The sequence below is a fragment of the Falco cherrug genome, chromosome 1, assembly GCF_023634085.1.
Source record: "Falco cherrug isolate bFalChe1 chromosome 1, bFalChe1.pri, whole genome shotgun sequence".
In the NCBI taxonomy this organism is placed as follows: domain Eukaryota; kingdom Metazoa; phylum Chordata; class Aves; order Falconiformes; family Falconidae; genus Falco; species Falco cherrug.
In genome coordinates, this window is record NC_073697.1 from 38,103,705 (window position 1) to 38,124,397 (window position 20,693).

General features: G+C 64.0%; 1 protein-coding gene across 4 annotated transcripts; it reads left to right on the top strand.

The window, feature by feature from the left end:
* Window positions 1-579: 579 nt before the first annotated feature.
* Window positions 580-19,885, top strand: LOXL3 (lysyl oxidase like 3). Of its 4 annotated transcripts, XM_055699632.1 has the most exons (15): window positions 580-1,014; window positions 8,097-8,418; window positions 8,926-9,089; window positions 10,271-10,482; window positions 14,031-14,250; window positions 14,545-14,725; window positions 15,060-15,214; window positions 16,057-16,230; window positions 16,380-16,535; window positions 16,789-16,951; window positions 17,233-17,476; window positions 18,000-18,115; window positions 18,241-18,377; window positions 18,817-18,928; window positions 19,175-19,885. In XM_055699632.1, the coding sequence occupies exons 2-15, from the start codon at window positions 8,109-8,111 to the stop codon at window positions 19,246-19,248; spliced, it is 2,418 nt and encodes an 805-aa protein (XP_055555607.1). In that variant the 5' UTR covers window positions 580-1,014; window positions 8,097-8,108; the 3' UTR covers window positions 19,249-19,885. The 4 variants fall into 4 exon arrangements, with proteins under 4 accessions (XP_055555607.1, XP_055555612.1, XP_055555620.1 ...); XM_055699637.1 differs by lacking the exon at window positions 16,380-16,535 and having other exon boundaries at window positions 864-1,014; XM_055699645.1 differs by lacking the exon at window positions 16,057-16,230 and having other exon boundaries at window positions 864-1,014.
* The last annotated feature ends 808 nt before the right edge of the window (window positions 19,886-20,693 follow it).

The following is a 20,693-nucleotide window of genomic DNA, read 5'->3' on the forward strand; positions in this document are numbered from 1 at the left end:
GCCTCTCCTGCTGCTCACCAGCCCTCGGCCTCCCATACCCGCACTGCAGGAAGGGGCTGCAGGAGCTGGCAGTGTGTACTCGCAGTGGGACCCCCCACTGTGGGCAGACCCCCCCCCAGCCTTGCGGGATGGGGCTCTCCTGCGGGATGGGGCTCTCCTGCAGGATGGGGCTCTCATGCGGGATGGGCCCCCCCGGGCCTGGGATCCCCCTGTGGCCAGGGCTGCCTGTGACATGTGCGGACAGGCAGGAGGGACAGGCAGGATGGTCGAGGCCAGGGTGGGGGTCTGTTCAGCCACGCTGCTGCAGCCTCTGGAGAGGTGCCGGGAGAGGGCTGGAGGGCGCACACCGTTCCCGCAAGCTTCTCCTCTGCCCTGCCGCCCCCGAGCTGGCTGACCCCGGCCCCAGGGGCGAGGTGCAGGCTGGGGCAGGGGGGGGCCGAGGGCCGGGGCACCCGCCGTTCCCTGCGCCTTTGCACCCCCTGCCCGCGGAGCGCGGCTATCCAGGCCAGCAGCCGCTCCCCCGTGCCCGCGGCTGCCGCGGGTCGCCCCACGGCCCCGCGGGTGGGAGCAGGGCTCGGGGCCGTGGGCAGGGAGGGCCGGGCTGTCCGGAGAAAGGCGCGGGGCGGCAGCGGGACCCCCCCGCGGCCCTCGGAGCGGCCCCGCAGCGGCGGGGCAGCCCACAAGGTCCCGTCCCGGGGGGCCGGGGCCGGCCCTGGAGCGGAGCCCAGCCGGGGCGGGGGCCCCGGTGGGGCCGGCCCCATCGCGGGCGGTGGGGCCGCGGGCGGTGGGCCCGTCCTCGCCGGGCCGGCTGCGGGGGCGAGCCGGGGCCGCTCGGCGCGGGGCGGCACGGGCCGGCCCCGGACACTTGGGCACGGCGCGGGGCGGGCCGGGACGGAGAGGGGCGGCACGGCTCGGCACGGCACGGCACGGCTCGGCTCGGCTGGGCTCCGCCGGCACTCGGCTGGACTCTCTCGCTCGGTGCTACTGGAGCTGCGCAGCCCGCAGGGACCAGAGGTACCGCCCGGGGCAGCCGAGCGGGGACCGGCCCGGCGCCGGCGGGAAGCGCGGCTCGGACCGGCGCGGCACCGGCGGCGCTGGGTTCGCCGAGCCGTGCCCGGCACCCGCGGAGCCAGCCCGCCGGTGTCGGGGCGCGGGCGGCCGCGGGCGGGCGGCGGGGCTGGGGGCGGGGGCGCGGCGGCGGGGCTGCCGCCGTCCCGGCCGCGTGGGGCGGGAGGGCTGCGCCGTGCGGGGCCGCGCGGAGCGGCGCCGGTGCGAGGGGCTGGGTGCCCGATGCGCGAAGGCTGTGGGGGACCCCAGCGACGAGGCTGCGTGGGGCCGCGCCGTGCCAACGCTGCCTGGGCCTGCGGGGGTGCCCGTTTCAGCGCCCCGACCCCCGGCTGTCAGAGCATCGCCGTGCCGTGTCCGTGGGGTGCTGGAGGCACGGGCACGGCGGAGGGGGCCGTGCGACGCCGACAGCCGCGCCGCCGGTCCCCGTGGCAGAGCCAGCCGGCCCGTGGGGTGCCGCGGCGGGGCTGTGCTGTGTGCCCCAGCGTGCGGGCTGCGGGGGGCTTGTTTGCTGAGCTGTGGTTTACAAAGGCCGGCGGAGAGTCAGCATTTCCACGAAGATGGAATTTGCGGTAGCCCTTGGAAGAGAGGTTGGATGAAGAGATGTGAGGTGTGAGGGCTGGGGGGGGCACTCTCTCTTTGCTGGTGGCCCTGCATCTTCCCCGCTGCTCTCCAGAGAAGGTCACCTACGTCTCAGTAGCTCCGAGCAAGCTGCCTCGCTGCTCTGGGGTGCCTGAGTCCCCCAGACCTTTTGCTTGCCCCTCAGCCTGTCTGGGCTGTCCAGACCGTGTGGCTGATGGCTGCAGCGCCTGCACATTCCTCCAGGGTCGTTCCCTTCTGCCCGCAGCTGGTTCCTCCCGGGGCTGCCCCTCCGGAGCCCAGGGGAGCCCAGGGTGGAGCAGGCAAGCTCCTGGCAGAGCTGAGGGCCCTGCCGTGTCCTGGGGAGACGGGTTGGTGGTAGGAACTGCAAAGAGCTGTACTATGACCTGCCCTGGTTTAGGGTGACAGCAGGGCAGGGGAACATCAGGTAGCCCAGTGGGGTCGGCAGGGGAAGGGTGGTGCAGCCCAGCATGCACTCAGTGGTCTGCCCCAACTGATGCCCCGGAGAGCCCTTGGAGCCAGGGTGTGCTGTCTGCAGCAGTGTCCCTGTCACTGTCCAGGAGGGGGGCATGTGGTGGGATGGTGTGGATAGGCACCCTGCTGTCTGGGCAGTGAGAGGCAGTGAGCTCCCAGCCAGCGAGAGGTGGGTGACGATGAGAGGTGTCACCAAGCCTGCCAGAGTGGCCAGGCTCCTGTGGTGGCCGCCGGGCTGCTCCCTGGTGCAGTTCAGGTGTGGAGCCCTGCTGCCTTCTGGACCTTGGCTGTGCTCACTCCGAGCTCCAATCCCATGGGGTCCCTGCAGGCAGGGAGCTGGCTCGTCCCGGCATGAGTGGGCTGGGGGTGTTGGGGCTCCCCCAGCTCATGCACACACACTACTGGCACCCCAGGGCTGCTGGGAAGCAGGAAGAGCGAGGCAGGCTCATCCAGGCATCCGGAATTGCGAAAGGACCAGTGCTGGGCTGTGTGTGCTGGGACCCTGGGGAGAAGGGGAGGGATGGAGCCCAGCGCCTGAAGCCATGGGACCCACCAGACCTTCTCCTGCCCCGAGTGCTAGGGATGCGACCCCACGCTCTCAGGGATGTCCCAGCGTGGGCCTCGCCGGAGTGTGACCGTGTCACCCCTTAACCTTCCCAAGGAAGGATAAACAGAGGGAGCTTCTTCCTTCTTGTGCTGGCGGGTTTCCCAGGTCTTCAGTCACTTGTGCTGCTCTTATCTGAGTCCTTCCAGTTGTCAGTGCCTGGGTTACTCCATGTCCCCATGTGTGTGTCTGAGGCAGCTGCTGAGAGAGCATGTTCCTGGGGGGCCCGCCATGGCCTGGCCCTTCCCTGCTGCTACAGCCTGGGATCTTGATCCATGTCACAAGGACACCGGCGCTTGGCTGCTGTCACATATGCCAATCAAACATGCCAGCTTGCGGGGGCCCCGCTTCTTCAGGAGCTGCCCCTTCCCGAGGTCTGTTTGCCATTCACCAGGGTTTCGCTGGGGCAGACTGATGTCCCTCTTGGTGCCTGGTGGGTGCTGAATGGCACATGAGCTTTGAACAGTCCTTGGGAGCCAGGAGCCCCCCCTGGACTCCAGGCACCCCTCGTCAGCACCATTCAGCCCTGTTGGCACAGCCGAGCCCCTCCAGGAGGGCCAGCCTCTGTGCAAGGTGCTGTTAGGGGAGTGGAGCAATGGTGAGGGGCAGCCCCTGGCCAGGAGGGCTGCAGGCCCTGCCAGGGTGGCTGTGTCCTAGGGGAGCGTAGGAGCCCCTGTCGTCTGCTGGGACAGGCAGAGCCACTGGGGCTGGAAGTGGGAGTAGGCTAAGCAGTGCTGTGGCTCCTGCAGCTGCAGGGGCTCCTCTGCACTGAAGGGTCCCTGTGCCCGTGCCAGCCTCAGCAGCATGGGATTGAGGTCAGAGTGGTGCGGGGAGCCCCAGGGGTTTCAGCCCTGTGGGGCTCTTGGATGCCCCAGCACGAGCTGTGCCATGGGCTGGGAGGTGGCTCAGGGCCCTGCGTGCTCTTGGCCGGGACATTCCTGAGGTTTCCTGGGCAGTAGCAAGGACCTACGCTGCTCTCCGGCTCCCACGCCCAGCATTTGCTCAGGGCCAGCCTGTCCTCCTGAGCACTTTCCATTTGCAGCGTAAGTGCTGCTGTGCGTCTGAACCCACTTGCATGCCAGGGCAGGCACGTTCAGCACAGCGCGGCACGGCACAGGCCAGCGGCTCTGGCAGGAGCCCCAGTCCAAAAGGAGACTGTCCCTCGCTGAGCAGGCAGTTGGCAGCAGAATAGCTGAGGTGCTGGGGCAGGACTGTGCCCAGCTCCTGTCTAAGACATACGGCGGCAGCAGCCAGGGGACATGCCTGGAAACCCCATCCCTGTCCCAGGTGATTCCTGGCCCCTGCCCATCCCACAGGGGATGCTGGCTGGCCATGCCCAGGCTGTCTGCACATTTCCAGGGGATGTGTGTGGTTCCTGCAGATTCCTGTTCCTCTGAAAGCACCAGCACTCACATCCTCCCGCTGTGCTGCCTGCCGGTGGCACCAGCTGCCCTGGGTGCCAGTGGGCAGGAGCTGTTGCCCTTGTGGTACCAGTACTCTCAGCACGACGAACCCACGGAGGCTGGGCAAAGGGGCACACCTTCCCCTGGCCAGAGGTGGGAAGGAGATGGGAAATCACCTTTGGGTCTCTTGTTCTCCGTGGTCAGCCCTCTGGGGTGGAGGGCCCCCCTTGGCTTGTCTGTCCCAACCAAAGAGCCCCAGCCCTGGCACAGATCCTGTGCTTACTGCCGTGCCAGCCGGCAGGGCTGCTGTCCCATAAGGCTGAACCCGGGAGATGCTGCGCATGGGTGAGCTGCATCTGCTGACCTGCAAAGCTGTGCCACAGCTCCCTGCACTGGCCGTGCCAGGGCTGGGGTGGGATGCCCGTCCAGGAGCAGCAGGCAGGACATGGAGCAAAGCCTGCCAGCAGAGTGGGGAAGTCGGGCAGCGTCACATGGCTGGGGCAGAGCAAACGCACTGCTTACCTTTCAGAAAATGGAAAAAGTGATCTGGACAACGAGAGCGCTGTTAGCCTGACCTCCCTGGCACACGGGCTCAGAGCACGTTCAGAGAGGGAGATAGCAGAGAAACAGGGAAACGGCTTGTGCCGTGCCACAGGGCGTCCTCACTGCCAGCCTGACAGCTGTCGCAGCTTGGCTGTGGGAAGTGCTGTGGGCCTGTGCAGACCTCAGCAGGGCATTTTACTGGGAGTTTCCAAGATGAGTGGCAGGAGCTGAGGACAGGCTGAGCTGCAAGGGCAGAGGGGGAGCAGTGGGAATGTCTGGTCCTACATGCTTTGTTCCTGAATGCACAGGTTTAAATTTTCCTTGTACACAGGGATACAGGCTACATGATGCCATTTTACCAGGCTGTCCAGGTCTGTCCCCATCACAGTCCTGCACACTCCTGCCCCATTCTGCCTTTGCAGACTGTACCAGGAAAGGACTTTTTTCCTCCTCCAGACATGGTTTTGCTTTGAAAAGCATGTGATCCTCACCAGCAAGCCCACTGAATAGCGACTTCCCCAGTTGTAACCACATTTTAGTTCCAGCAGGTGACCAGTTTTAATCCACTTAGTAGAAGGTGCACTGATTTTGTTGAGTGCTAATTATTCATTAAAAGGTGGTGCAAGATGAATTGAATGCCTTCCAGTCTCAGCCTGTTATATCAACACAGTTACTCCAATTAACCAAACCTGTGATCTCATAAAAGGTCATACCAGCCTTCTGACATGGGCTATTTCTGCAGAACCGTGGAGATTGGCATTAATTGTGCTGCCGTCCTTTAACGTGGCATTGACCCCGTTGCAAAACAGACTGGAGCCTGCCTGCAGTCCACATTATCTTGCTCATTCAGTGCAAGTGCTGGTGAAGCTTTAGCCCTTATGCGCCTGCAGCTTTCCCAGTCTCCCCAGGTGTGTCACGATTAGCGCTGAGAGGGCTCAAATCTCTGTGTCATGTGCGAAGTGGTGTAGCCCTGAGGATTTATAATGCTGCATTTGGGCAGGGGGGTGACTAATGGTGGAATAAGGGATTTATTACTGCTGTGAGATGGTAAACTCATCCTTTGCTGCTTTCCAGACAGAGCAGAGATGCAGATGGAGTGTTCCTACCCTGCCTGCCCCTGGCAAGCCCAGAGACCCCCTTTCCTGAGCCACTGGCAGGGCTGGGGTGGCTCTTTGCGCCTGCCCTCCTCTTTTCTCCTGCCAGGCTGATTAAAAAGTTCAGCAAAGCATTTCCCTGCTGCCTGCCCACAAATATGCTTCCTGCTGGGCTTTGTTTTGTTCTCGCAGAGCCAAAGCAGGCAGCTGAGGTGCGGGGAGCCCAAAGCCAGCTCCCACCAACCCCAGGAAGAGAGAACCAGGACATCTTCCTGCCGGCTGCTGTGGCTCCACCAGTGCTGTGGTGTCCCCCGTGCCCCCAGCTGTGGTGGAGGGGAGCACCAGCCCCAGCGCTGGTGTGATTGCCCTGAGTGGGTTGGTGTGCTTCCCACTGTGACGTCTGGACCGGTGTTGTTGATCCGTGTCACCTCTCACCTTCTCTCCCTGAGCACCCCTGCAGGCACCGGGTCATCATCCCAAGGGACTCACTGCTCTTAGTGACACCTCCAATGTGACACATGCCCGAAGCGGCAGGCACGCAGCAGGGCTTGGCCCCTTCAGAGGTCTCTGCTGGTCCAATGGGCATGGAAAAGGGGCTGGCTTGGGGCACCATCCTGGTTCGCCCTTGCCTTGGGTCCAGGAGGCATTCCCAGAAGCTGAAGGGAGGACCTGGCCTCCAGCATAAGGAAAAGTGAGCAGTGCAGGGGTGGAGCCGATTCCTGCTAGCTGAGCCCCAGATGCTGGCGGGGTGGTGGGTCAGCCGTGCCAGCCCTCAGCCCGGTGCTGGCAGCCAGGCTGGCAGCAAGGCTCCGGAGAGGCTGTGCTGACCGAGTGGGGACTCCCTGGCCCCTTCACTGTGAGGACCCCTTCCCAAAGCCACTGCAGGGACGTTGCTGTCGCCCCGCAGGTGCAGAGGGGCCAGGAGCAAAGGGGCAACATGTGGACAGGCCTTAGTCCAGGGAAAGGGACTCTTACAACGTAGCACCTCAAGAGCAGCCACAGTGCCTGAGGGTGCCCCAATACACCCTCACAATCCTACCAAACTGGCACGTAGGCAGCAAGCAGCAAGCTGCGAGAGAGTGGGGGCGAAGGCTTGCAGGGAAGCATGCTGGCACTGTGGGGAGGGTCTGTGGGAAGGGTCCTGTGGCACAGCCCCAGGCTGGGAGCATGTGCAGGGTTTACATTTGTTTTCCTTCCTCTGTAAACCTTTAGCTAAATGTTGGAGTCCTAGATGGCTCCTACTTATGGGTAAGCCGGACCTTACTCTTTCTACCGTTATGTGCGGCGTGCAGGATCTGCTCTTGGGGTGGGGGAGGCAGGGCGCAGAGATGTATTTCTGGTGGGCCTGTCCTGGGGGTGGGGTTCCCAGGTTTGGGGGTATGCTTCCCCACCTGTGGAAGGGCCTGGCTGGAAGGGTGGTGTGAGGCTGCGGCAGCGGGAGGCAGGCAGATTGCTGTGCTGTGGTGCTGGGGAAGCACCACAGCTTTGCCATCAAAAGCATGGCGAACCCAGCCTGGAGCAGGGCTGATGCTGCCCATGCAGAAATGCTGTTCCTGGGCTGCCGCGGCACACACAGGGTTAAAGTGGTCCCTGACAGGATAAACGGGAATACTGCACTGGGAGGGGAAGGCGGTTCACAGAGAAGTGTTTTCACTATTGTTTGCCGAGGGGACTGGTGCAGGAATACCTTATGTCCCTCAGGTATTCAGGGAGCCACAGATGTTATTGGAGGGCTGGAGAAACGCTGCACAGAGAGGAACACGAAAGGCTGGGCTGCGTGGCTCCTGGCAGGGGGCAGGAGTGGGGGCTGGCAGCTGCTGGTGACCGGCAGCTGTTGCAATGCTCCTGGTGGATCAAGCTCCTGGCCGGTCCGTCCGGGCTTTCCCTGGGCCCTGGTCCTGCTCCCGCTACCTCTGCTCTGTCAGCCGATCCCCCTCCTTTCCAGCTGACCCTCCAGGGGGTGACGCCACTGCCCTTTGGCGCAGGAGATGTGACCTGGTGGCACGGTGGGATTTCATGGGGTTTCAGCAGTGGCTGCCCGCGGAGGGGTGCAAGGCCGGGGGAGCTGGGCAGAGCCCTGGCCTGCGGCAGCCTGGGGGTGCCAGGCTGGTGCAGGGGGCTGCGTGCACGGGGCCCTGGGTGGGCAGTGAGAGTGGGCTGGCTCCGGCCAGGGCTGAGATGCGCAGGCGTGCTGGTACGGAGCGGAGCTGCGTGTGAGCAGGGGTTTCAGCTGGCATGTGGCTGGATCGGGGGGGCTGGTGCTACAGCACGGCTCGTGCATCCTGCGTCCCCTGACCCTTTCTGCCCTTGCAGAGCCGTGCTGCCATGGGAAGCTGCGGCACGTGGGCATGGCGGGAGCTGCTGGTGCTGCTGAGCAGCGTGTGGCTGTGGGTGGGCAGCGCCCAGCCCACCCTGCCAGGCCCCACGCACACCCCCAGACCCCAGCTGAAGTTTCGCCTGGCTGGCTACCCACGCAAGCACAACGAGGGCCGCGTTGAGGTCTTCTACAATGATGAGTGGGGCACCATCTGCGATGACGACTTCACGCTGGCTAACGCACATGTGCTGTGCCGGCACCTCGGCTTTGTGGCTGCCACCGGCTGGGCCCACAGTGCCAAGTATGGCAAAGGCATCGGTAAGACAGGGGTGGTGGGGCACAGTCCCCCATACTGCACGGGTTGGGAGCATCCTGGCTGTGGCTGCATGTCAGGGGCAGGGCGCGTGCTGCAGCAGGTTTGCATGCACTGCTGGGTGGGGGCAGGGTGGGAGCAGGCAGATCTTAAGTTTGCTGAGTGCCTGGCGGTGTGCGTGGCCGTAGAGTGCAGAGGTGTCACAGGCTGTGCTGCAGGTGAGATGCTGTACAGACCCCAGGGTTCATGTTACGTGGGGGCTTTATACCTGGCAGGGCAGCCCCTTGGGGAGGTGGAAAGCCCCCATCTGCAGATTCCCCACTCAGGGCTTTACTAGTGGCATTTTGCTGGTTTCAGTTTTGTGCCGAGGGAGGGCAGCCCCCAGCCCAGCATCCACACTCCTGCTGCACACCTGCGTGGTTCCTGGTCTTGCTCAGTGGGCACCTTCCCTGCTCCCAGGGGGTGCTGCATGTGCTTGGTCCCCCCCTCACCCCGGCCCTGGTGTCTGACAGGGCGGATCTGGCTGGACAATGTGAATTGTGCTGGAGGTGAGAAGAGCATAGGGGACTGCAAACACCGGGGCTGGGGGAACAGCGACTGCAGCCATGAGGAAGATGCAGGTGTCATCTGCAAGGATGAGCGCATCCCAGGCTTCAAGGACTCCAACGTCATTGAGGTGAGGAAGCTGCTGGCCAGGGTGGGCAGTTGGTGCTGCCCAGAATCACACAGAGCTGCCTGCCGGGAACCCTGCCGTGGGGCAGCCCTGCCGTGGGGCAGCCCTGCCATGGGGCAGCCCAGCCTGGCCTCAGTCCACCCTGAATAGTCGGGAGGCAGCTGTCCCACCGGGCACGGGCAGGGTCCTGTGTGCAGGACCAGGGCAGCCTGTCAGTGCCTTCCCTCAGCCCTAGCACATGGACTGTCCCCACAGAGAGAGGGGCGTGCTGCCCCGCTGCCCTGGCTCCCGGGACCCGTGGTGCCCCTGAGTCGGGTGGGCACCTACTTCCCCGGGGTGCCCCCAGCGCAACCCGGCTCTGGGGCTGCAGCTGGCACATCCCTGCCATGCCTGGGAGCATGGTACTGCCTTGGCATCCCCCAAGCATCCCAAGCTGCCGCTTCTCCCAGCAGCTCCTCCGAGCCAAGGGGTCTGTCTCTCACCTCTGCAGCCTGTTTTCTTCTTTCTCGTGACTGCTGGGGATGCTCGGCCCCGACCTGCCCCTCCACCCTGCACCTCTCCAGCACGCCTGGCTCCTCCCTCTCGCCTTCTCTCTTCCAGGCTCTCTGTTTCTCAAACCATCTCTTGTGGCTGCCCTTGGTCCTCCGGGCTGGGGCCCCTGTCCCACCCCCAGACACAGTGCCTGTGGAGGACGAGGCTCTGCTCGGGATGTGGCTGGGGTGTGGGAACATGGCACAGCTCTGGGCATGGGACAACAGGGCTCCAGCAAGGCGAGGGGGGCTGGGGCAGTGTCCTGCCAGCTGTGCCTGTGTCTTGGCAGGCCCTGCTGCCATCCTGCTCTGGGTGGGTGCCTGGGCATGGGGGGGTCTGAGCACCCTCCCTCCAGGTGCAGGATCCCAAGGCGATGGGATGGCAGTGCTGGCTCTCCTGGCTGCTGCACCCGGAGGACAGGGGGATGTGGGGCGCTAGCTGCACAGGATGGGATGAGGTTCTTGGCTGCCCAGGGCTGTCAGATGTGGCCTGCAGGGATGTAGGACCTGGCAATCCCTGTTCCTCACCTGGGACTGGGGACCCCCTCTCCTGCAGGTGCCTGTGTCCTCAGGGCACCCCCAGGAAGGGGCTGGCAGGGAGCCAGAGCAGAGGGGTACAGTGCGAGCCAGGGTTGACCTGTGTGCACCCTACAGACTGAGCAGAGCCACGTGGAGGAGGTCCGGCTGCGGCCGGTGGTGTCTGGGGCCCGAAGGCAGCTGCCGGTGATGGAGGGCATTGTGGAGGTGCGCTACAAGGATGGCTGGGCACAGATCTGCGATGAGGGCTGGGACAGCCAGAACAGCCGTGTCGTCTGTGGCATGATGGGCTTCCCTGCTGAGAAGAAGGTCAACAGGAACTTCTACAAGTGAGTGAGTCCAGCAGGAAGTTGGGGTTTTGGAGCAGAGGTGGGGGCACGGGGCTGGGGACAGTGCCAGGGACATGGTGCAGTGCTGGAGGGCAGAGAGGGGTCACGCCATTGGGTGCTGTGGTTCCCCAGTGTAAGTCCCATCTCTGCTGCTCACCAGTCCCAGCCCCAGCTGGCTATATGGGTGCTCACTCACCAAGCCGGGGGGCCGTGGCATAGCTGAGGGGCCACGGCTGCCCACCTGCCCTATGCACTGCTGCAGAGGCTGCTCCCAGAGGGCAGCTCTTGCTCCCTGGCAGTGGTGCACGTCCACAGTTCCCCCGGCGCAGGGCACACGGGTCCTCGTCCGAGGGGAGGTTTGCAGCCCAGCCAGGCAGGGATGCTCCAGCAGCACCACGGCCTGAGTGAGCGGCACAGGGCTGTGGGCACAGACACACTGCCTGCAGCGTGGTGCCCAGCGTGGTGCCCAGCACTGCATGCACCCCTGACCGGGCAGCTGGCGGTGTTGCTCCCACAGGCGGTTGAAGCATGCAGCCAGGATGAAGGGCTGGAGCCTGAGGCCAGGCAGCAGGTAAGGGGCTGGGGCGCCCCATCTGCTGAGCCCTTGGCAGAGATGGGCTGTCTGGCCCTGCCAGTCTCTGCCGTTAGAATAGATCCTGGCACAAATGGATCTGGACGGAGCAGACTGATGGCCTGGGCTGTGCTGGGCAGGCAGGACAAACCACCCTGGTGGGACCTGCCTGTGTGCACCGGGGTCCCCCATCCCCGGCAAGAGACAGTTTTTCTCCCAGGCTGGCTGTGCCCCAGGCAGAGCAGCCCCCATCCCACACACCAGGCAGGAATCCTGGCATGGGGGCCATGGTCTGCAGCGCAGACCCACTGTGGGCAGGATACCCTGGGAGCGGTGGAGGGGGCTGCGGCATCCTGTGCTGCAGCCCCATGGGGACCAGGAGGCCTTGGAGAAGAGCCATCTCTCCTGGCAGATGGGGAGGGAGGGCTGTGGAAATGGGCTGCTTTCTGCAGAAAGCAGCAATGGGGAAGCTGGAAAGGCTGCTCACCCCTCCATTCCCCACGGGGCAGGCTGGCAGGGTGGGCTGGTGTGGGCATGAGAGCACTTGCTCAGCGGTCCTAGCAAGGCTGGTCACCAGGGTGATGGGCACAGCAGTGCGAGCAGCAGTGCTGGTCACCAGGGTGACGGGCATGGTGTGGCAGGTCTTTCCCTGAGTGCTGCATCTGCTTGGGATCTCTTGCACCTTCTCCCACCCTGCTTTTTCTGCCTTTCTGCCAGTCCCAAGGGATAGCCTGGCTGCCCTTTCCCTCTGTCCCTGAACCTTGCTGCCCAGTTTGGCTGTAGGTGCAGTGAGCCAGAGCCCATCTTCTCTGGGCTAGGGCATAGCACCTCTCGCCTGAGCCCACTGCCACACGGAGACATTTCTCTGTCCCCAGCATACAACCTTACCCTGGTCCCACCACCTTCCCTGGTGCCGAAGGTGCCCTACACTTTGGACCAGTTGCGAGCTCTTCAGTGTGACACTTACCAGCTTTGTGTCACCAACGATGTCCTCACCAGCTCCTGCAGCTGTGCCTGCCCTGGTGGTGGAAAGGCAGACAGGGCCAGCCCCTGGGGTCTCCTCAGACCCCCACCCACAGGTCCCACTCACCACAATGTGCTGTTATTTGTCTGGTTTGGTGCTAACTGCCCCTTTTCCAATGAGCGGGTATTTCCCGGGCAGCACTGGGTGAAATGCTTTGTGAAGTCCATGAACTGCAGTCTGCTCCCTTCCCTCGGCTTGGAGCAGGAGCTGTCTCCTGAAAGCCACACGTTCGTTTGCCAGGACTTATCAATTTGTGGCTGCGTGACTGCAGTCGCATGTGGAGTCACAGGCTGATCCAGGCTGGAAGGGGAATCCTGGTCCAACCCCCGTGTGCAGCAGGGCCAGCTGTGGGTCAGCCCAGGACTTCATCCAGTTGGCTTTTGAAAACCTTCAGGGATGGAGACCCCACAGCCTCATGGCCTCTGCTCCAATGCTGAACAGCCTTCATGGGGAAAAAGTTTTCCTGGCACCGAGTTTAAACCCCACATTGCCAATCACGCCTGTTTTCTCTCGTGCTCTTCCTTCCCGTGGCTGAAAGAGCCGGGCCCTGGCTCCCTGACAGCCCCTTGGCAGGGGCGGGTCGGCTGCTGCCAGAGCCCCCCTGCCCCCGAAGCCATCTCAGCCCCAGGCTGGATGTGCACCCTCTCCTCCCGCCCCGACCACCTGGGTGGCTCTGCCCGGGGCTCGCAGCACTTAAGTGATGTCTGACTGTACTGGGGACCCAAAGCCAGGTGCTGGATCGAGCTGTGGTTTGAGGAGTGTGAATGGGTGCTGGTGGCCTCCGGCTGACTTGTGTGAATCCTGGTTCCCGGCAGCCCTGTGCTGTGTCCTGGGGCTCACTGGGCCGTGCGGGCTGACACAAACATGCCACCAGGCAGCAGGGTCAGTCAGTTGCCAGACTCAGTTTTGCATTGTCCCTGGTGGGTGTCAGTCCCCTGCCCTGTTTTGGGGTGCTCTGCTCTTCACTCCTTGTGGTCCCTGGGGATTTGGCCCTGCCCGGCATCTTCCTGCCTGAGTGAAGCAAAGCATTTGAGTGTGTTGGGACTATACCTACGTCATGTGTGCACCAGGCCCTGGGCAGCTGCCTCTTCTCCACACTACTCAATGTGCATCTCGCAGGCAGCGCATCCTTGCAAGCCTGCAGGGAGTCTCACGGTGCCCCATGGCACTGGGGAGAGCCCCTGCTGCCTGCGCCGCTTGCTGGGTGCTGTCCTTGCTGGGCATCCTGCTCCCCTTGGAGCATCACACAGTGATGTTGTCTGGTGTCTGGGCAAGGACATGGGCACACCTCACTTGTACCCAACAGATCAAATAGCTGCCACTGGTGTTTGATCTTCTGCTGTGTGACAAGGCAGCACGGGATGTTGCTGCATCCGGCACAGTTTCCTGGGGTGGATGTGGGCATGTGGGCAGGAAACTGCATCATTGCTGTGAAGGCAGTTGTGTCACATTGCTGGCAGCAGATGATGCTGTTGCATCCATGCGTGCCATGAAGAGGACGTGCATGAGTCTCCTGCGGGGCCAACATGCCCAGTTCAGCTTTCAGTGAAGCCAGGGCAGGCTGTCCTCCCTGTGTCACTGCAGCTGGTGGAGGTGACAGTCCCGGGCTCCTTGATGGTTGTTTTCTGTTTTCCAGGCTGGCCTCCAAATCTCAGCCTAAACAAAAGCACAGGGAGGATGTAGGGTCCAAGAAGAGGTAAATGGCTCCAGTGGGGAGCCTGAGTGCCAAGAGCCCTGCTCAGTCCTGCCGGAGCCGTGCGTGTCCCCGTGCTGCTGGGGACAAGGGGCTGGCAACTGGCAAGGGGAGGGTGCCCTGCAGGCATGGTGCGCCTCTCTCTGGGGACTGTGCAAGGGGCACCGACAGTGAGTGCCGCCACAGGCAGGGTGGCTGTTGACACCTCTGCTGCCAGCTGACCGTGCTGGTTGTGTCTCAAGGCTCCTCTCTCCTTGCAGGCTCTTCACGGAGCGGCAGCAGCTCAACTACCGCCTGCACTCTGTGTCCTGTGTGGGGACGGAGGTGCACCTCTCCATGTGCACCTTCGAGTTCTACAGGGGCAATACCTCGGCCGCCTGCAGGGCTGGCATGCCCGTGGTCGTCAGCTGTGTGCCTGGGCCCCTCTTTGCCACTGGCAATGCCCACAAGAAGAAGCAGCGCCAACAGCAGCAGGGCCAGGTGAGCCCCATGGGGAGGGGGCCGAGTCCTGCAGTGGCCCACAGCTGGCCACTGTCCTGCTGCAGGGCCCTGTCCCCTGGGCTGCACCTGCGGGCGGGCATGTGGGTCTCTGGGTGACCGACTTGTGGAGCAGGATTAGGGACAGTGCCCTGTCCTTGCACATCCCTGGACTCATGGCCAGCAACCTCTGTGCTGCACTGTGTTGTGCCACGCCATGCTGTGCTGCACTGTGCCGTTCAGCACTGTGCCACACCATGCTGTCCTGTACCATGCCCTGACCCTGCTCCCCTGCAGCCACGGATCCGGCTGAAGGGCGGCGCCAAGGTCGGCGAAGGCCGTGTCGAGGTGCTCAAGAGCAGTGAGTGGGGCACGATCTGTGACGACCGCTGGAACCTGCTGTCAGCCAGCGTAGTGTGCCGTGAGCTGGGCTTCGGCAGCGCCAAGGAGGCCCTCACTGGGGCACGCATGGGCCAAGGTGAGGGCGCTGGCGCTGGGGGGCCAGGTGTCACCTTCCTGGGTCTGCAGACAAGGCACTGGTCCAGGCACAAGGCTCTTCTGGGCTGAGGGGAGCCACAGCTGGGCTTGTCCCATGGGCACCTGGCTACCAGTGGCGTGTGGTGCAAGGCTTGCCCTGAGCATCCCCCAGGGACTGTGGCTACGCCTCCGCGCTGCCCTGGGCAGTAGCTGCGGGGGCCAGGAGCGTGTGGGGCTCCCCTGATGCGTGCTGAGCGGCAAGGGCAGCCATGGGGCAGGATGGCCATGACTGTCCCTGTACCACTGGGCCCTGATCCCTGCTGGCCCCCTGGCAGGGATGGGGCCCATCCACATGAATGAGGTGCAGTGTCTCGGCACCGAGAAGTCCCTCTGGAGCTGCCCCTTCAAGAACATCACGCAGGAGGACTGCAAGCACACGGAGGATGCGGCCATCCGCTGCAACATCCCCTACATGGGCTACGAGAACCTGGTGTGCACTGTGAGGGGCTGCCAGCATCTGCGGAGCCACGGTGCCTGGTAGCTCCCGGCATCGGGGTCCCCAGAGCAGGGTGCTGGGGAAGGGCCCAGGGGACCCGCTGTAGGATGACCCATCATCTCTCCTCCTCTGCACCCCATCCCACACTCCACACACATTTTGCCCTGGTCTGAAGCAAGGGCTGCCCTGGGGGGCTTGGGGATTTTGGAAGTGGGAGTCCCAAGCTTCACCATGTGAGGAGAGGGTGGAAGCAAGGCCACGGGGGGCTCTGGGTGCCCTGCTGCGTGGGGTGGGGCAGCTGCTCCCTGCTGTTCTCCCTGCTGCCAGCTCCCCAGCAGGAGCACCAGAAAAAAAATCGCTGTGGACCAACCAAGAGAGATTTTTTTTTTTTTTGCTGATGATGAAATGAGCAAATGGAGCCGTGTGTTCCTGATTGCCCTGGCCTGTCATTTCATCCACTTTTGGCTTTTTAATAATTTTTAACTCTTATACTTGTTCATTTCTGAAATGAGAATGCCATTTCAAAATGAACCATTTTCCCTGCTTTGGTGAGAGAATTCCCAAACTCACAAGCATTTTCTTGGCCCCAAACATGCCATTTTTGGGGAGTTCCCTGCTGACTGAAGCTGTGCCTGGCTCTGCTCAGCTGCTGGCTGCCGCCCCAAAGCCCCCAGCCCCCGGCCGGTCAGGGCCCCGCAACACAGCCCTGGCTGCACCAGGGAGGGGGCAGGTGCTGCAGGGAAAGGGGCTGAGGAGAACTGTCCTGTGGGATGTGGCCCCAGCAGCCAGAGCATCGGTTGTGATGACGATGCTGCTGCCACTGCTTTTCTCTGCAGATTCGGCTGAGCGGGGGCCGGAGCCGCTTTGAGGGGCGGGTCGAGGTGGCGGTGAGGGCTGGCGATGGGGACCAGCCCCGCTGGGGTCTGGTCTGCGGCGAAGGCTGGGGTACGCTGGAGGCGATGGTGGCCTGTCGCCAGCTGGGTCTGGGATTCGCTAACCATGGCTTACAAGTAGGTGCCAGTGCCAGCTTGGCCAGGGCAGCAAGCTGCCACCACCACTGCTCCGCAGGGATGGGGACGGGGACAGGGATGGGACGGGGATGGGGTGGGGGGTGGCATGGAGTGGGGTGCCTGCTCATGGCCCCAGGGCTTCCCCGCAGATCCGCCTAGCTGGTGGGAGGACGGCGTTTGAGGGCCGCGTGGAGGTGAAGCGAGGCAGTAAGTGGGGCACAGTGTGCAGCGATGGCTGGACCACCAAGGAGGCGATGGTGGCCTGTCGTCAGCTCGGCCTGGGCTACTCCCTGCACGCAGTGACGGTAGGTGCTGGTGGGGAAGCCCCTGGTGATGCCACAGCAAGCACAGGTACCACCACTTCCCGGATGGCCATGGGGATGTATGGGGGAAAGGGGATGCAGCCACGGTGTGCCCCAGGGTGGGACCCTGAGGGCAGCCCGGGTACGTGGGCAGGGCTGTGCTGGGGCAGGGTGCTGGCTGCGGCCTGGGTGCATGGGAGCCGGGGCACCTGTGGCCGCCAGCCCTGCCACCCAGCCTGTCTCGCCCCCTCCCCAGGAGACATGGTACTGGGATGCCAGCAACGTGACGGAGATGGTGCTGAGCGGGGTGAAGTGTGCCGGCCATGAGATGTCCCTGAGCCACTGCCAGCACCATGGCACCAGCCTGAACTGCAGGAACACGGGCACACGCTTTGCCGCAGGTGTCATCTGCTCTGAGAGTGAGCAGTGATGGGGTCTGCGGGCGATGGGGTCTGCGGGTGGTGGGGTCTGCAGGCAATGGTGCTGTGGGGCCAGGGGTTGCAGATAAAGCGGCTGTGAACAATGGGGTGCAGGCAGTGGGGTTTGCAGATGGCGGGGCTGCAGGGTCAGCCTGTGCCCAGCCAGTGGGGAGGGCACGTACTCCCACGGCTGGCTCAGCCCTGCCTGCGCTGGCTGCTCACCCTGTCCCTGCTGAGCAGCAGGATGGCCGCCTGTCCCTGAGCAGCCATATGCTCCCCAGCTGCCTCCGACCTGCTGCTGCATGCCCCGCTGGTGCAGGAGACAGCGTACATCGAGGACCGGCCGCTGCACATGCTGTACTGCGCCGCTGAGGAGAACTGCCTCTCCAGCTCGGCCCGCCTGGCCAACTGGCCCTATGGGCACCGTCGCCTGCTCCGCTTCTCCTCCCAGATCCACAACAATGGCCGCGCAGACTTCCGCCCCAAGGCTGGCCGGCACTCCTGGGTCTGGCACGAGTGCCACCGGTGGGTGTGCAGCACAGGCAGGGACGGGGGGCATGCAGCAGGGGATCAGCCCGGGCCAGGGGTTGGGGGAGGAGAGGGCGATGGTGCTGCTGTGGTGGGCCAGGCGAGGGTGATGCCAGGTGAGGCACAGGCTGGGTCAGGCACCTTCTGCTGCCCAGCATCCAGTTTTGCCTAGTTGGGCTCAGGGCTGTCCCTGAATGAGCAGTGTTGGGGCTGGGGGCCTGGGGGGCGGGGGGGCAGGGACGGGGCTGTAGGCTGTGCCCTACAGCTGAGTGTCCCCCCAGCTCGCCTGGGCCAGCCACATCCCCTGCTGGGGCAGGACCTCGAAGCACTGCAGCCTCGGGGTGGGGGCTGAGGGGACCCTCCCTGACAGCAAGGGGCCAGGCAGGTGGCGGAGGGGGGTGGACACGCTGCAGGGCAGGTGAGACTGCTCCGCGGGTCTCCTCCCCTGCACACAGTGTCCCCCCAGCTCCCCAGCGTGGGGGCACTGGCGCAGCCGGGTGGTGTGGGCTCCCTCCTGCAGGCACTACCACAGCATGGACATCTTCACCCACTACGACATCCTGACCCCCAACGGCACCAAGGTGGCGGAGGGACACAAGGCCAGCTTCTGCCTTGAGGACACGGAGTGCGAGGAAGGTGGGTGCCCTGAGGCCCTGCGGCACTGTCCCTGACCGTGTCCCTGCTGCGGGGCCACCCAGCCCCAGCTGCTGTGAGCATGGGGGCTGCAGCGGGGACAAGCCACGCTCTCATCCTGCCCACAGACGTGGCCAAGCGGTACGAGTGTGCCAACTTCGGGGAGCAGGGCATCACCGTGGGCTGCTGGGACCTGTACAGGCATGACATCGACTGCCAGTGGATCGACATCACTGATGTCAAGCCAGGCAACTACATCCTGCAGGTGCTGCAGCCCAGCTGCCCCTGGCCCCTCTTGCAACCCTCTGCCCCTGCACCTCCGACTCTCTGTACTGGGAGAGCAGCCACCCGGCCCTCTCCCCCCTGCCCTCTGAGCAGGCTGGAGCACGCCAGAGCTGGCGGGGTGTGTGCTGGTGTGGGACAGCATCTGTCCTCCTGCCCAGAGACACGCGGGAGCTGCTCAGGCATGCCTTGGCCCCAGTTTTCCTGCGCTGAGCAACAGTGGTCATGGGCACGTGGTGCACAGTGACCGGGCCAGCCCCCCACAGCGGCAGCTGCCAGCTCCTCGGAGCCCTCCAGCACATCCCACTGCAGCTGGGTAGATGTGTCCTGCTGGGGCTGGGGGGGCCTTGTCACAGGCAGCAGCTCCTCAGTGACCAGGTGTGGGGCAGGGGGCTGTGACCCTCACTATCGGTGCCCCACAGGTCGTGATCAACCCCAACTTCGAGGTGGCAGAGAGTGACTTCACCAACAATGCCATGAAATGCAACTGCAAGTACGACGGGCACCGCATCTGGGTGCACAGCTGCCACATCGGTAACAGCCCCGGGACATGGCACTGCGGGCAAGGGCATGCTGGGGCAGTGGGTGGCCAGGCAGGGGTGGCGCAGGAGTAGGGCAAGGGGGCTGCAGGAAGCAGTGGGGCTGGGGACAGGGTGTCTGGGCTGGCGCAGGCTGACAGGGCTTTGGGCCCTGGCGGCAGCTGTGGTGGGAGCCAGGGTGGCAGCAGGGCAGGTGACCTGCAGCACCAGAGCTGACAGCTCTTGCCCTCTGCCCACCCAGGCGATGCGCTCAGCGAGGAGGCCAACAAGCGGTTTGAGCAGTACCCGGGTCAGCTCAACAACCAGATTTCATAGGGCCCTGGCCCCCGGGAGATGGGCATCTCCCTCCCTCACCCTGCACGGGTGGGAGGAAGCTGCTGGGGGGCCGGCGGGGAGGCCTCATGCCCGGTACCACTGCCACCGAGTCCTGCCGGGGACTGCTTAGGACTCACTGTCACCAGCTGCCCTTCCCCACCTCGGGGAGCTGGTGCTGGAGCACCGCGCACCGGCACCTCCCAGCCTGGGGCCACCGCCCCGACCACTGGCCAGAAGACTCCGTGCCCATGTCCCCTGGGCTGTGGCACATGGATTATGGTCCCAGAGGTCCTGTACCCTCCACCATGCCCTGCTCTGCACCCAGCCTCTGCCATCCCAGCTGCACCCCACCTCCTGCTCCCCCATTCAGCCCTGGTTCCTCTCACCCTACAGCCCTCCCTAGGGCTCTGCTCTCAGCCAGCCCCAGGACTTACTGCCCCCACACAGGGACCTGCACCCCCACACGGCCCCAGCCGAGGCCCAGCGAGCCCCTGGTCCCCTGGGAGCTCCTGGTCCCCTGGGGATGGTGTGGCTGCCACTGCCCTGCCAGCACTGCCTCCAGCTGCCCGGCAGTGGCTCCCACACCCATCTCTTAGTTGTAATTTTATTTTCTCTATAAAGTTGTCAGTTCTATTTCCCCAGTGGCTGCTGGCTCTTCTCTGGGGTGGGACGAGGAGTTTGGCAGGACCAGGAGGCACAATGCAGCTCATTCTGCAGGGCTGGCCAGCATGCTCCAGCTGAAAGTCTGGGAGCTACTCCCCGACATTCCCTGCACCCACCTCCAATACCCACATGGAGCAAGGAAGCTCCCTCCTGCCCACGCAGCCCTGGCTGGGCAAGGACCACCCCACACCAGTAGCCCAGCAGCTGCCTGCACCACCCTGACCCAGTGCTGGGCTGGAGAAAGATGGTACTGGTCCTTCTAGGAGAAGCCTGTGTGGGCAAGAGGAAGGGGCCAGCAGGAGCCCAAGCGTAGCTGCTCTGGCCTGAAGCAGCCTCACAGCACCACACCAGAGGGAACAGACAGGGCCACCCTGGCACAGCAGGGACGTGGTGAAGTGCTGGTTCTCCCACACCAGATGCAACACAATGTTACCGAGCAGAAATCCCACCACAGGGCTGTGACCCACAAGGACTGTAGACTCACTGCAGAGATGTGCTGCCTTGACTGGCATGGAGGGAGCAGAGGTGCTTGGGGCAGAGACCAAGGACATGACAAAAGTGCAAAGGGAGGGACACCTCAGCTCCTGCAGCTCTCACACCTCAGCCATTGGCAGCACAGCTTCAGCCACCTCCGCGTTGCTGAGGGACAGACTGCGCCCGGGGAGGAGAGGGGCAGCCGGTGGCTGTGGTGGGGCAGGCCCTGGCTCCATGCAGTGGAAAGCACTGCGGTCAGCGCTGCCAGAGCAGCTATGTCAGAAACGCTGCCTGGCGTCTCAGCTATT